Raw genomic sequence first — 13,993 nt, 5'->3', positions numbered from 1 at the left:
TGGGACAACTCGCATTGGATCCCCTTGCAGCAAGTTGCTTGGGGAAGTGGGGTCACCTCCTCTGGTGTAAATGCAATTGATCTATCTGACCAAAGGACTTGGAGTGAATGTGCCCCTAAGGTCCTGCTAGCTCTTCCCTGCCTCCCAGGTAACCCTTCACGAGTTTGAGTAAAGATAACCGAGTAAAGATAACCTAACTGATGTTTAGTCTAAACTAAACTCTGCACCCCGGAGCTCTGCCTGCCCAGCAGGGTTAGGTAATCACAAACACAGCCCAGGGGAGCTTGGCTGGGACTGCAAGCAAGGGCTCCCTACGCCCCTCTGCTCTCCTGGGGCTCCAAATTCTTCATCAGACAGAATTTGAAAATAAAGTGCTTTATTGCTGAGGTTCCCAGAGAGTTTCAGGGCAGCTGCCTAGGCGCTAGGACTGAAGTTCCCTACTTTTGGAGGCTTTTATGAACAGAGACAGTTGGGATATCAGCATTTCAACCCCACAGAAGGCAAGAAAGTGTGGTTGCAGAGGGGAGGGGGAGAAGAGGGGTGAGGAGAGGCAGGGAAGGGGCACGAGATGTGCTGGGAGAGCTGATCATACGCATCTCTTCCCAACCCTGAGCTCAGTGCATTCAGCAACATCACCTTGGGAGCTTGAAGTGGGCCACGGTGGGAACGTTTACACCACAGAAATTGCCCAAATGCTACAAATTGGGGCTGTCCCCCTGCCGCCCCCCCGGGAGAGCTGATTTACCAGCTCACCCTGCACATGACACATCCTTCTGGGCTGGTTCTGAACCCACCCCAAGCCTGGCCGCTGTGCTCATTCAGGGCGCTGTGAACTCCTAGCCCCACACATTCCCACAACCTGGACAGAACAGAGGTGAGCTGGACAAAGAAAGGGACCAGAATTCATTGATCCGTTCTGCACCTGGATCCTGCCTTGTCTTGGCTGCCACGGCCTGTCTATCCACTTATGGTCCCACTGATGGCCTTCAGCCCTAGACTAAAGTGGTGTCCAACGAAAGGCAGCTCGGGGCTGAGGTTAACCCTCCCAGCGGGGGTGGGCAAGCGGGCCACGTGCGACCGCTCAGCGCTAAGGAGGGCTGCTGGCCCAGGGCTGGCTGGCCGCTGGCCCGTGGGCCGGGACGACGAGACTGGCCCTCAGGGCTGGGGCTCTAAGTGACTCACCGCAGGTCCCGGGAATCAGGGTGTGTGGAGAGCCCGGCGCACACCTGAGCACAGAGGGAGAGGGAGGACAATGGGTGTCCAGGCTGCGACAGAGCCTCCCAGCAGGCAAGAGGTAAGGCCGCCACAGATACGCATCTCCCGGCAGCCCTGGGGGCCTTGGGAGCTGAGCTCCCTCCTCTCACCCTGGGCCTTATACACGCTTCAACCTTCTCCCCAACCCCACACCGACACCTGGGGTGCTGACCTCCCCGCCTCGGGTTCAAAGGCAGAGGGCTCGAGGCACCAGACTGGCCTCACCAGGTCTGGGCCAGGCAGGGTGAGCGGCCCACGAGGAAAGTTCTCCAGCACAGCAGCCCTCATTAGAACTCCTTGGCCTCCTGCAACTGCGCCAGGTATTCCTCCTCGGGGGGGTTGTCCGTGCAGGCCCGGCCATTGTTCGGGGGCCGCACGGCGTGGTAGCGGCTCCAGTCCCCCTTACACAGGATCCAGGGCAGCGTGTCCACCTTGAAGTGCAGCTCGGGCGAGAAGTCGGTGCTGACGAGGTCGGGCGCGCCGGCACCCTTGCCTCGGGTCAGCAGCCGGCTGCCCGCGTCGTAGCAGCAGTGCTGGGCGGCCAGCGTGCTGCTCTCCCCGGACAGCAGAGAGCGCAGGCAGAAGCGGGCCGTGGGCTGGTACACGTCCAGGCGCTCGCGTGGGCCGCTGGCGTCCCTCCACCGGAAGCTGCGGCCCTGGTGCTCGTCCTGCAGGCTCACGGCACTGGACACGGCCTCCAGCGGGTACGCACATGGGCAGCTGGGCAGGTCCCGCAGCACCTGGCTCAGGTACTTGGCTAGGAAGTCACTCTTGCAGTTCAGCCACTTCTCACAGCTGTCCACATCTGCAGAGGGCAGGGGAGCGTGGGAAGGGGACCGGTCAGCCCCTGGGGTGGGGGGGACTGGTCAAGGGCCAACGACGGAGGGTGAAGGCCTAGGCCTCAGCTGGTGCAAAGCTGTGGCTTGGTAGGGCCGTAGGGGCAGGAGGGGAAGGACCCACCTGGGACAGAGCTGGGGGCAGTCTGACCTGGCTGCCACTGTTGACAGATAAGGGCAACCACACACCACCCAGGCAAGCTGAAGCAACAGGCTGTGGCCGAATGGACATCGGCCAAGGGGCTGGAGGAGGGGCCTACAGGCCCTCTGCTGAGCTAGGCCTTGTCCCTTTAGATGCTGGATGGCGGGAAAGGTCCTGGGATCGTGGGGAACGAGCTGGGCTGGGTGGGGGCAGGGACAGCAGTTTTAGCCTCCCGGTAAGAAAATGTTTCACTGTTTTCACCACTGGCCCATTCTTCTTCTTAACTTTGCCTTTCTCAGGCTCACTCTGTCTTTCTGGGTCCCCTGTGACCCTTCTGTCTATGCTGCCCTCCTCCCCTCTCCCTACCTTGGAAAATGTGGCCTCTGACCCTGACCACCCAGAACGAACTGCTCCTCCCTCTTTGCTGCAGACCCTTGGGCCCACTTGGCAGTGCTGTACCTAAGCTGGTTGTGTGTGTCTTTCCCCCGAAGACCTGAGCCCCTTGAGGGCAGGGACTGGGCTTGGTCTTCTGGGAATCCCCTGCCCCACACAGGGCCGGGTGCACCCTCCCGGCTCAGTGAGCTTCTGCGGCGTTGAGCATAGGACCCATCTGCAAGGGGCCTGTCGGCAGCTGCCTGCCTCCTTGTGGGGTGCAAGAGACACAGATGTGGAGCGTGCTGGGGAAAGCGCGGCCCGCTCCAAGCTGCCGGAAGGAGCAGTCCTGGAGCTCTGGACCCTGACCTGTTTTTGAGGGCAACTGCTCCCCAGACAAGAGCCTCCAAGAGTGCCCAGGGAGTGGAAGCCAGAATGTCCCCATCCTATCCTGCTGCCAGGGAGCGTATGCTCCACTAGATGATCTCCAAGCTCTGGGCTCCCCTCAAGACCTTCTTCCCAGCAGGAATATCAGGCTGGGAAAGGCCAATGGGCCTGGCTAGGGGGCTTGGAAATGTTACGGTCCCCTTGCCGGGGAGGCTAACCTTCCACCTGGAAGACGTACTCTCCGCCTCAGTGGATGGAGGCAAGATTCCTGCCCGTGCAGTGAGGCTCCACCCCCCCGAGAGAGGTTTCCCCCAAACCCCCAGAGGCAGGGCCTAGCCCCCCACTGACCTGGGCTGAGCATGTCCGTAGCATTGTGGGCCAGGGGCCGCCACCCCTCACTGGGGAGGCCCGAGGGGTCCTTGTCCTCAGCGCCTTTGGGAAGAGAGGAGGCCAGGCTGGTGGTGCCGCAGGGCACCTCTGTGCTCCCGACGGGAGCCCAGCCCTCACTAGGCTCTCGGTGCCCGCGGCATCTGGGACAGGCCTGGCACGGGGCAGGACCACCGTGTGTGTTAGCCTCCTGCCTCCCCTCTCCCAAGCCCACCCTATACAAGGCTTACACGCCCACATTCCCAGGGGACCAAGTCCAGCGTGTAAGCCGCTCCCTCTGCAGGAGCTGGGGCTCGTCTCACCAGGACAGGGGGGCAGGTCGCAGGCACGGGACTCGGTGGCAGTGCAGGCGTAGCCACAGGGCCGAGTCCTCTGCTGGCTGCCGCTGCCGCAGCTCCCACTGCAGGGAGACCAGGGGCTCCATTCCTCTTGAAGCTCAGAGTCTGGGTCAAGGCAGGGAGCCAGGGGTGAGGGAGCAGAGCCCATGGGGTGCCTTGGTGCGAATTAGCAGAAGGCACCCCTTCCTTGGGAGGATACGGCCCGGGCCAGGACGCCCCTAGCGGACGGAGCATGGGCTGAATTTCAGCCCCACTCGTCTGCTCATCTGGGTACCCCTGTGCAGTGAACACCCGGAAAATGCAGGAGGTGTCACAACTCCCAGCCACCCACTCTGTGCCCACACAGCAACGAAGAGGTAAAGCTACCTGGAGGCCACCTGACCACTGCTGAGGGGACCTTGGGCAAGTCCCCCTACATCTCTGAGCCACAGTTTTTATGTCAATCAAAACCAAGGGTGACAATACTTCCCTGGCACTGGGGGTATTAAAGAATGTCCCTGCTCTCCACGTCCTGGTCTGAGGGACCCAAAATGCACCACGACAGCACCCACAGGCCTTTGGCTGCGCGGGCCTGAGACCCAGGGCTCTCTGTGGAACCCCCAAAGTACTGACACACACACCCAGCTCTCTCCTCGCTTCCCAGGCAGGCCTGACAGGCTGGTTCCAAGTGTTTAACGAAAATCAATGGAAGAAAAGCTGAAAGTCATGAAAATTCTGCCTGTTAGCTTACATGACTTTGGTGAAATGGAAAAAGCCTGCTACCACTTAGTCTGAACCAACGATGAGACACCAGGGCTCTGGGGAGAAGTGCTATAACTGTGTGTGAAACATGTCTGTACCCAGGGAAAATTGAAACTGCAATATGCAAAAAAAAATATGCCTGTCATGGGACGGGGGGCAGGCTTTATGTGATATTTTCTGAATAGTCTATGTTGTTATGTTGCTTTCTAAAAAAAAAAGTAATAGCCAATACTTTGTTTACTATGCACTGGCACTTTAAAAGTATTAACTCACTTACTACTCTCTACACCCAATTCTACGTAGTCAGGGTTGTGCCCATCTCCATTTTAGAGAAGAAGGAACTGAGGCCCAGAGGTTAACTTGCCCAAGGTCACTCAGCTGGTAAGCAGCAGACCCAGGATTCAAACTCACACAATCTGAAGATGAGGTCAGTTGTGAGTGGTGGGATTTATAATATTTCTTGATTTGTTGGAAACAGATATGAATATATATATTATTAACAAATGTCTGTTCTGCTTAGGGGATTTCAGGGCTGTTGTGAGGGTCAAATGTTTGAAAAAAAAAAAAACAAACTTTGCAAGCTATGGGTAATGCTTGGCTGATGATGGTGTCTGTACAGGCCTAAGCTCCAGGCCTCTCCCCAGCTGCCCCTGCCCAGGAAGCTCTCACCCCCATTTCCACTCAGGACCTCCAGGGCTGGGGATGTCAAGATGGGGGAGCTCACCGTAGCTCTCAGGCTCCTTGAAGGCCCGGTCCCCGGGGGACAGCCAGCCCTGCTCCCAGCCTCCTGCGGCCCCGCTGAACCCACGCTCCTGGTCGGCGTCATCGTCTTCCCCATCGCTGTCCTCTTGGTCCTCACTCTCACTGTACTCTGGAGGGTAATCCTCCTCTTCCTCTTCCTCCTCTTCCCCTGGGGCTCTGCCCTTGAGGCTGGGCCTCCCTTCCTCGCCCTCCAGGTAGCCCCAGAATAGGGGCCAGAAGAGTTCCTTGGCAGGCAGCCAGCTGGGGGCACCCTGGGACCAGCGATTGTTAGGCTCAGCCAGCAGGTCCATCTCCACCTCAGCCTGGGGGTCCTCCACCACTTCGATGGTCACCTGCAGAGGTACAGACACACCCGGCCAGTGAGGGAGGGCTCAGAGCCAGACTCCAAAGGCAGGGGAGATGACAAGCCTGGGGGCAGGGGCAGGGGCAGGGGCAGGGGGAGAGGCCCAACATTTTCTCCAAACCAGCTCATTCTTTTGGTCCACCTTCTTGGTCTCCCCGGGCACACAGAGTCACAGTCTAAGACCTGGCTGTGCATCAGAATCTGCTGGAGATTCCTGACCCCCTGACCCCACCCCAGACACGGATTTAACTGGTGTGAGGTAGGGCCAGGCGTAGTGGTCCTAACATGTGCCAGGGTGGAGACCCACTCATTTAAGAAAAGCTGGGTTTGAATTCTGGCTCCACCAGCCCACAGGCTGCCCAGCTGCTGGGGCCACTGACCGCCCTGAACCTCCATTTCCTCGTTCCAGGGCCGGAAAATGAGGCCAAATGACAGCAGATCCCCACAACAGCCCTGGGGAGGGCTCTCACCCACTACATGGTGGACAGGAAATAAGTAACGTGAAACCATTTATGTGAAAGTGAACTTTAAACATCACTTTTGGTTATTACAAAGCGATATGAGGTCACAACAAAATTTGGGGAAAAGAACAAGCAAAATATAAAGAAGAAAATGGAAGTCACCCATATTCCATCTCTGACAGGTAACATTTTGGTGATTAACCTTCCAAGTTTAGATATATAGACACACACACACATACACACACACACACTTTTAAACAACTTTAGAACGTTGTGTGTTCTATATTTTTGTGACCTTTTTTCTCTTTTGGTGAAAGTGTTTTGTAAGCTATAGATGGTACACAAAATGCAGGAATTATTGTCATTAGGGATTCGGGACTGACGGTGGAGTATGTAAACTGGAATTCCACCAACCCCTCCAGTTTTCTCTCCCATAAAGCCCCTCTGGTGGGCAGGCCACCGCCCCACCAGCCCACCCTGTCCTTCGCCAGGAGCCTGCAGTAAGGGCTGGGCCTGGGGGATGATCAGACCTTCAGCCTTTCTACTAGACCTCTCCCCATATTCCAGGAATCTCCTGCAGCTCACCCAACATTCTCTGCTCGTTTGGTCCTCATGACAGCCCTGCCGGGTTGGTGCTGTTTGCCCCTTGCTATGGTCTAGGAAACGGAGGCTCAGAGAGCCACGGGACTTGCTCACGGTCTGCAGCTAGAGAGGGGGGAGCACCTCCACCTCCCACTGCTCCACAGGCAGGGCGGGGGCTGTCACCTTCTCCGACCTGCACAGGACCCCTGCCCTCCAAGCAATACCGGATGGGATGCCTGACCTCAGAGCTGAGCTCTTCATCCCAGCTTCTCTCCAGGTGTCCACTGGGCCCACGGCCCCCCTGGAGCTCTCACCTGGATATTGGGGTTTGGGGCACTCAGGTCTGTGTTGGCCAATCCCGGCAGCTTCTGCAGCTCCAGCAGCAAGGGAGCGTCCTCCAGGGTCCCGGGCAAGGAGGTCTTGTCCAGGGTCAGGGCTGCTGGCTCAGTGAGAGCCCAGCGTCTGTGTCGGCGCAGCCCTGCCTGGAGGCGGGCTCTGGAGAGCAGAGGGGTCTCTTCTTCTCTAGGATAGCTGGGGTCTGGGGAGGCCGAGACCTGAGGGAGAGATGGGAGGGAGGGGTGCCTGAGGTCAGGGCCCATGCGAACCCGGAAAAGGCTGGTGGGGGGCGGGAGCAGGGGGCGATTCGGGAGCCCTGGGGGCAAACCAGGTCACAAACTCGCCTTGCGACCGTGTATCCAAACATGTCTTCTTTACCACCTCAGAGGGTGGACTGCGTCCCCAAAGCGCTCGGGCAAATGATGCCAGCATGAGGCACGAGAAGGAGGGCTCAAATCAGGTTCTACACATGGAAGAAACACAACCCAACCTGCTCATTTCACAGATGAACAAACTGAGGCCCAGAGGGGAAGTGAGATGTTTAAGGCGGTGGTTCCGAAGTGCAGTTTGCAGACACTTGCCTCAGAATCCCCCAGGGCCCTTGTCAGAGGACAGACACCCAGGCCCTCCCACGTCAGGGCAGGAAGGCTCAGGAAGGCCGACAGGGCCGTGGGCAGCAGGCCCAGGCCCTTCCCCTCAGCACACTGCCCTGCCACCTGGCCTTCCCAAGCCATCCGTGCGGGGGCTGTATTTCTTGGCATCCTTGACCTTCCGCCTGCTCACCTGGGGCCCAGCCCCTTTTCCTATTCCAGGCTGCTTGTGTGGCCGTCTGTCTGCCAGTTAATTCCCTCCACCAGCCAGTGCCATGAGGTCCACACTGGGACTGTCCTTGATGCAGCTCAAATAGTAAGTGAAAGCAGATCCTGGATGTCTCTGACTCTTGCTCTGGCCTTCCCTGCTCAGACAGTGGAGCACTGGGTCAGCACCTACCTGCAGGCTGCAGCCATTGCCCAGGTCTCTACACCAGGGCAGAGAGGGCCCTGTCCAGAGCTGCCCTGTGAGCCTCAGGGGCCAGGGGCCTGTGGACCCTGCCTGACCCAGGCCACAGCCTGGACCTCACCTCCCACCTCATACCTCGGGCAGTGTGGTACGGCTGAAAAACAAGGGTCTGGAGAGTCAGATCAGCTTGGGTTCAAATCCCAGCTCTCCTTCTTACTTGCTCATTCAATTTGATGATTTCCCATCAACAAAATGAGAATAATAATTCCTACCTGGAAGGATTGTCAGAATTTTATTTATCAAACATTTCCACAGCATCCACTGTGTGCCAGGCACTATTCTAAACACTTAAATCACTTGTTTCATCCTCCCAACAACCCTCAGAGGTAAGGGCTAGCTGTCATCTCCATTTTGATCATGAAAACTAAGGCACATAAAAGGCAAGTAACTTGCCTGAGGTCACACAGACATTTACTGTTAGAACCAGGATTTGAACCAGGCAGCCAGAGCTCACACCCTTAACCATCATGTTCCAACACTGCAGGTGAGAGCGCTGAGAGTCTACTTCACAAACCAGGGGCTGAATCAGTCTTGTTTCTCATGTCTCTCCCCTTTGACCCCCTCCTTCTGTGGTCCCCAGAGGCCTGGCTCCAAGGCTCCTGCACTGGGACTTCCCTGGTGGTCCAGTGGTTAAGACTCCATGCTTCCACTGAAGGGAGCACGGGTTCGATCCCTGGTCAGGGAACTAAGATCCCGCATGCCATGTGGCGCAGCCAAAAAATCAAAAAACAAAAAACAGAACCAAAAGAAACAAGGCTCCTGCACTAAACACCTGGTCCCAGGGCAGCCGTGGGCCCATCTCAACCGGGGCCCAGAGTCTCTCGATGAGTGAAAGTGCTCTGGTGCAGATAGCCAGGACGGATGAGCAGAAGATGGATAGATGAGTAATGGAACAACCCAACCCCTTCTCTGGCCAATCCTGGAGGCCTAGAGCATCCCCAGATGCCACCTTCCTAGCAGTTCCCACCCATAATTCCACAGAAGCCCTAACTGTCTCCGCGACTTTGCTCAGCAGTTCCTCTGTCTGCAGCCTCTGGGCACAGAAACAGGCAGACTTGGGGCAGCAGGAGTTCAGGGTTTGCAGCCTTTCTGGCTGATTTAGATGCCCCAGCCTCCTGGGCATAAACACCAGGTATCATCTGCGGACATTTGGCAATGACATTTGTAGTTGTCACAGCTGGGGCGGGGAAGGGGGTGCTACCGGCATCTAGTGGGTAGAAACCAGAAATCTTACAATGCATACATAGCACAACCTTACAGCAAGGATTATCCAGCCCAGAATGTCAACAGTGCTGCAGTTAAGAAACCCTGCTCTAGAGTCAGGCTGCCTGGGTCTGAATGCCAGTGGTGGCCTGGCTTCTGACCTGTGGGACCCTGGCAGGCGACATAACCTCTGTGAGCGTCCTCATCTGTAAAATGGAAACAGTGATGGGACAGAGCTGGTACCGAGCAGGCATTCAAAGTGTCCGTTTCCAGCCCTCCCCACCCTGGTGCCCAATCAGACCAGACGATGAGCAGAGACCATAGAAAGCCCTGGCTCAACATCACAGCCATACACACCACCCTTCCTCTCTTGGAGCCTCCTGCCCTGTGTGTCAGCCCCTGGGGAACTCCCCAGAGCGGAGGGGGACATCTGATCCTAGTTTGGGTTCCCTGAGAAGCTGACCCTGAGACAAAGATTCAAGGGCAAGTGGTTCCTTTGGAAGGTGATCCCTGGAGACACCAGCAGGGAGTGGGGGAGCAAGTCAGGGAAGGGAGGCAGCTAATAAAGAATGCTCCATGAAGCCAGTGACCACGGTGCACAACTGGAGTGCATCCCACTGGGCACCTCAGTTATGCCATCAGTCGTCGGTTGAGGGAGGCTGGGTGGGGGAGAGGATGGGCACTCCAGGCGCTTCGGGCTGGCCATGCACAGCTCAGAGCAGGCCCTAGTGCCAGCAAAAGCCCTCAGGCAACTGGAAGTGAGGCCTGCAGGGATGTGGGCAGACAACTCAGAGCCCTGACGCGTAAGCACTGTCTGAGCGCATCTTCCGTATTACGCCTGGACCAGGCCCTTTACATACCTTCTGACACTTACTCCAGCTAGGGTGTAAACTCCATGCAGGTAGAAATGTTTGTCTGCTTTGTTCACGCTGTATCGCATGCCTAGCACAGTGCCTGGCACGCTACAGGCACTCAGTAGATCATTGCTGAGTGATTGAATGAACGCCAGCAGTGATGAGGGGTGAGTGTGACTATCTCTGTGTTAACGATGAGGCTGTGGAGGCTCAGAGAGGGGAAGGGATTTACATAAGGTCTCACAGGTTACACTATGGGAGCTTAGGTTCAAACTCAGCTCTGCCGGATCTCAACGCCCAGGCATCGGTGCACACGCGCCTGCGCAGACAGGCCAATAACCCCTCAAGCGCAACCCGCTCTGCCTTCAAAAAGCGCTTCGGTTTTCATCTTCTTGTCTGGCCCCTGAAGGTGGTGGTAACGAGTGCAGGCTGGAGGCCACATCACCTGGGATCAAACCCCAACTTGGACACCTACTGGCTGTATGACCGTGGGCAGGTTACTTAATCTGCCTTAGTTTCTCCTCCTGTAAATTAGGGAAAGGGCCGTCCATCCCTGTCTCATAGGGCTGTTGAGTTAGAACGGCGCCTGGCACATGCAGTGAGTGTTACCTAGAGGTGGTGATAGACAGTTCTCAGAGAGAGAGCGGGCAGCACCCCTCTCACCAGCACGGTGTTGGTTCTTTACATCTTATCTGGTCTGAAGACTGCCCCCCTCCACTACTGATGCAGATCTCTGGGCGGTGTATTTCCATGACATTCTGAAGCAAATTCTGAGGCTCCGGCCTGTTTAAGAACACCTGCCCTATCCCACGGGACCACCTCCCACATCTTTTATGCTTACATGTGGAGTTTCACACGTGTACACATACACAGCTCCATTCTTTTGGGGATGGTGTCATTACCCAGATAAACATGAGATATATAGATATACACCAAGATATGTCCCCACCATTCATTCTCTCTCTCTCTCTCTCACACACACACACACGGGCCCACGCATATGCTCCCAGACTTGGCAGGGCAGCCCTGACCCATGTGTTTCCAGTTAACATAAGAGCCCCCCCTACCCACAAACCCTTACTGCATTGCTTGAGCTTTGCCTGCTAACCTGCTTCAGCTCCACTCACAGTCCCCCCACTCTCCCTTCTCCCCTCTGCCTCCTCTCAGGGGTCAGAAACTTGTTCCGGATAATCAAATCCAGTTGCCAGGTGCAGTCCAGCACCTCTCCTCCCCGCAGCCACTGCTGAGGCCCGGGCGCATGCCTACAGAGCCCGGCTGCACACACAGTCACCTCGGCTTCCCGGAGGTGCTGGAGCCCCATCATTCAAAGGCAGTTGCCTCTCCAGACAGGCCAGAGGACCGCCGGCGGAGGAATGGGGCTGGATGTCACCCTCCTCACTGGTGTGCGCTGTTCTAACCCAGCCCACCCTGGCCTGGGAGGGACACCTACCTCAGAGCACACCCTCCAAGCACCAGGGCTGGCTTCATGCTGCGTGACCTGTGCACTTGTACAGCACGCTGCACCGGGTTTATTGCTCTGCTGTTGCCATCTTGAAATGCTTAGAGACCCCACATTTTCATTCTGCACTGGGCCCCATGAACTATGAAGCCAGTGCTGTCGATCACCCTGCAGGTACTGACCCAATGAATCCTCACAACCACGAGGTACCAGTATCACCCTCACTTCCTAGAGGAGGCAGCCAAGGATCCGAGAGGTGAAGGAACTTGCTCAGGGTTACACAGGGGGCTGGCAGAGCAGGTTTTGAGGCAGATGATCTGGCTAGAGAGTCTGCTCTTAACCCTTGTGCTTTGCCAGCTCCAGGCACGGGCAGCACTTTCTGGTTCATTGCCTGCCACTCTGGGGTGCGGAATGTGTCGAATGAACAAAACACTAGGACAGGATGCTCTGCTTTTCATATCCATCCTTCCCGTTGATCCTCGTAACAACCAAGTGAGGTGAGAAGGGCAGGGACGATTAGGAGACTGAGATCCAGTGAGGCTGGGACTTGCCTGGGACCACTGAGCAGCCAAGCCTCCAGGCCCCAGTTCCTGACCTTCCTTCTCTCCCTCAACCAGCTTTCCAGTGGTTCTGACCTCTCAGAGCGAGAAGAATGGTCTGGAGGGAGAACAAAGTTCATAGTCAAGGGGCAAACATATTAAAAATAATTACAATCAAAGGGGTAAGTAAAAAAGTATTTATGCCAAATGAGTAGAAAAAAATGCCAATTCAATTAATTTTATTTCCATTGTCATCTCCACTGAGGAAGTGGACTGGCCAGAGGCTGTTCAGTTCCTCTGGATTTGTCTTCAGCCGTGGCCCCCAACAACGGGCAGGAAGAGGGGGTATCCCACAGGGAATAACGTCTGGCTCTGTTGGGCACTGGGTGCTACAGGCATCTAGTGGGTAGAGGCCAGAGATGCTGCTAAACATCCTACGATGCTACAACTCACAACAAAGAATTGTATAACCCCAAGATGATGGTAGGGCGGAGGTTGAGAACCCCTGGTCTACAGGATGTACTCTCAACAGGGGCAAAAATTAGATCTCAGAGGAGGAGGCAAAAAAATCTAAGTACTATTGCAATACAATGGTTTGTAACACTCCAAAGGGCCTTAGTGCATGAATAGAGAGCATATCTGTGGTATTAAAATTTCATGGGGGAGGCACTTAGAACAAATACAGTCTAAAAATCTCCTTAGGAGGGAGGGCAGTCATGAAAAAAATGGGACATACAAGGGTCCACAGAGACCCCCCCTAAAATGCAGGGGACGTGCTTTCTTCCTGTTGCCTCTGGAGGGCCTCAGCAGCCTGGGCACTGACAGGGCCCCAAGCTGGGGCTCTCGCTCACTTCACTGCTCTCCTGCACCCGCCTCGGGCCCTGAGTGTCCTCATCTGGAAAATGAGAAGAGCCACTCTGGCCTCCTCCTAGAATTGCTCCGTGCACTGAGAGGCCAGGACCCCCTGCCACACAGGCCTGCTCCTGCGAACCCTGGAACAAGTCTGGCGGGCTTTGTCCCCATGGGGCTGTGTCCACTGTGGTCCAGGAGGGAACGGCTGGACTGTTGACCCCTGGCGACGGGAGACGCGGGTTTTGACAGACGGTGATTTCTCTTCGTGTCTAAACTACTCTTGGTCTCACTCCTCTGTCTTCAGTCGCCCGCAAAAGCCCACTCACAGCCCCTCCCCATCCCCAGAAAGCGCTCCTCTACCTCTTAGCGACCTCTTCTGCTTGTTCAAGTACCTAATGATATAAAGGTCCCACCCAGCAAGTTGGAGGCCCCCACTTACTACCTCACCTTCTCTCAATTCACACCCCAAAGGACCCAAATCCTTTGAAGATTTGACTGAAGAGGCTGCACCAGGGGCTCACTTGACCGCTGGAACCTCAGCAACACCCGCCCGCCGCTCCGCAAAGCGCTGCGGTCCTCGAGCATCCTCCGGACTCCTCTCGGAGCGCGCACCTGAACCGCATGGCTGCAGGAGAGTTTCGCTCAGGGCGAGGCAGCCGCGGGGAGGCGGCGGGCGGAAGGGAAAGGAAGCCGGGCGGCTACAGGGTGTCTGCGCACCTCACTCAGCACAGAAGTGACGCTTCTCCCCAGGCTGACCTGCTTCACAGCCCGGGGGTGTTTCCCGCAGGTCCGGCGCACCTGGCCACCGTCCGGTGCCCGCCGACGTCCGGGCCGGTCCCGCCCCTCGCACTCGGGGGCCGCCACTCGCGTCCCGGTCCTGCTCCCCGCGCGGCCAGAGCTGGGGGCCGGGGGAGCAGGGACCCAGCGCGCCGCAGCCCGCGCCCCACCGCTCACCTCCGCCAGCCTCACGTGGCTCCAGCCGGGGCCCCGCGGCTTCCGCAGGGGGAGCCCTCGCACCGCGGCCAGCAGCGCGGTCAGCAGCACCACGCAGAGGGGGAGCGCCGCGCGGCCAGGGAGTCGAGGCAT

The 13,993-nt window shown here is 57.0% G+C and overlaps 1 protein-coding gene across 1 annotated transcript; it reads right to left on the bottom strand.

The window, feature by feature from the left end:
* Positions 1–1,541: 1,541 nt before the first annotated feature.
* Positions 1,542–13,993, bottom strand: ISM2 (isthmin 2). Its single transcript, XM_068559585.1, has 5 exons — positions 13,862–13,993; positions 6,920–7,159; positions 5,182–5,551; positions 3,340–3,423; positions 1,542–2,059 (listed from the first exon to the last, which is right to left on the bottom strand). Exons 1-5 carry the CDS (start codon positions 13,991–13,993, stop codon positions 1,542–1,544), a joined length of 1,344 nt encoding a protein of 447 aa, XP_068415686.1.

The sequence above is a fragment of the Eschrichtius robustus genome, chromosome 1, assembly GCF_028021215.1.
Source record: "Eschrichtius robustus isolate mEscRob2 chromosome 1, mEscRob2.pri, whole genome shotgun sequence".
Classification (NCBI taxonomy): domain Eukaryota; kingdom Metazoa; phylum Chordata; class Mammalia; order Artiodactyla; family Eschrichtiidae; genus Eschrichtius; species Eschrichtius robustus.
The sequence above is the reverse complement of the archived record's forward strand: the minus strand, read 5'-3'. Positions and strand labels throughout refer to the sequence as shown.

Coding starts and splice junctions, on each gene's coding strand:
- ISM2 (XM_068559585.1), bottom strand. CDS start 13,993: ATGCCTCGACTCCCTGGCCGCGCGGCGCTCCCCCTCTGCGTGGTGCTG. Junction 7,160..13,861: donor GCCACGTGAGGCTGGCGGAG/GTGAGCGGTGGG, acceptor TCTCTCCCTCAG/GTCTCGGCCTCCCCAGACCC. Junction 3,424..5,181: donor CAAGGAGCCTGAGAGCTACG/GTGAGCTCCCCC, acceptor CTCTTCCCAAAG/GCGCTGAGGACAAGGACCCC.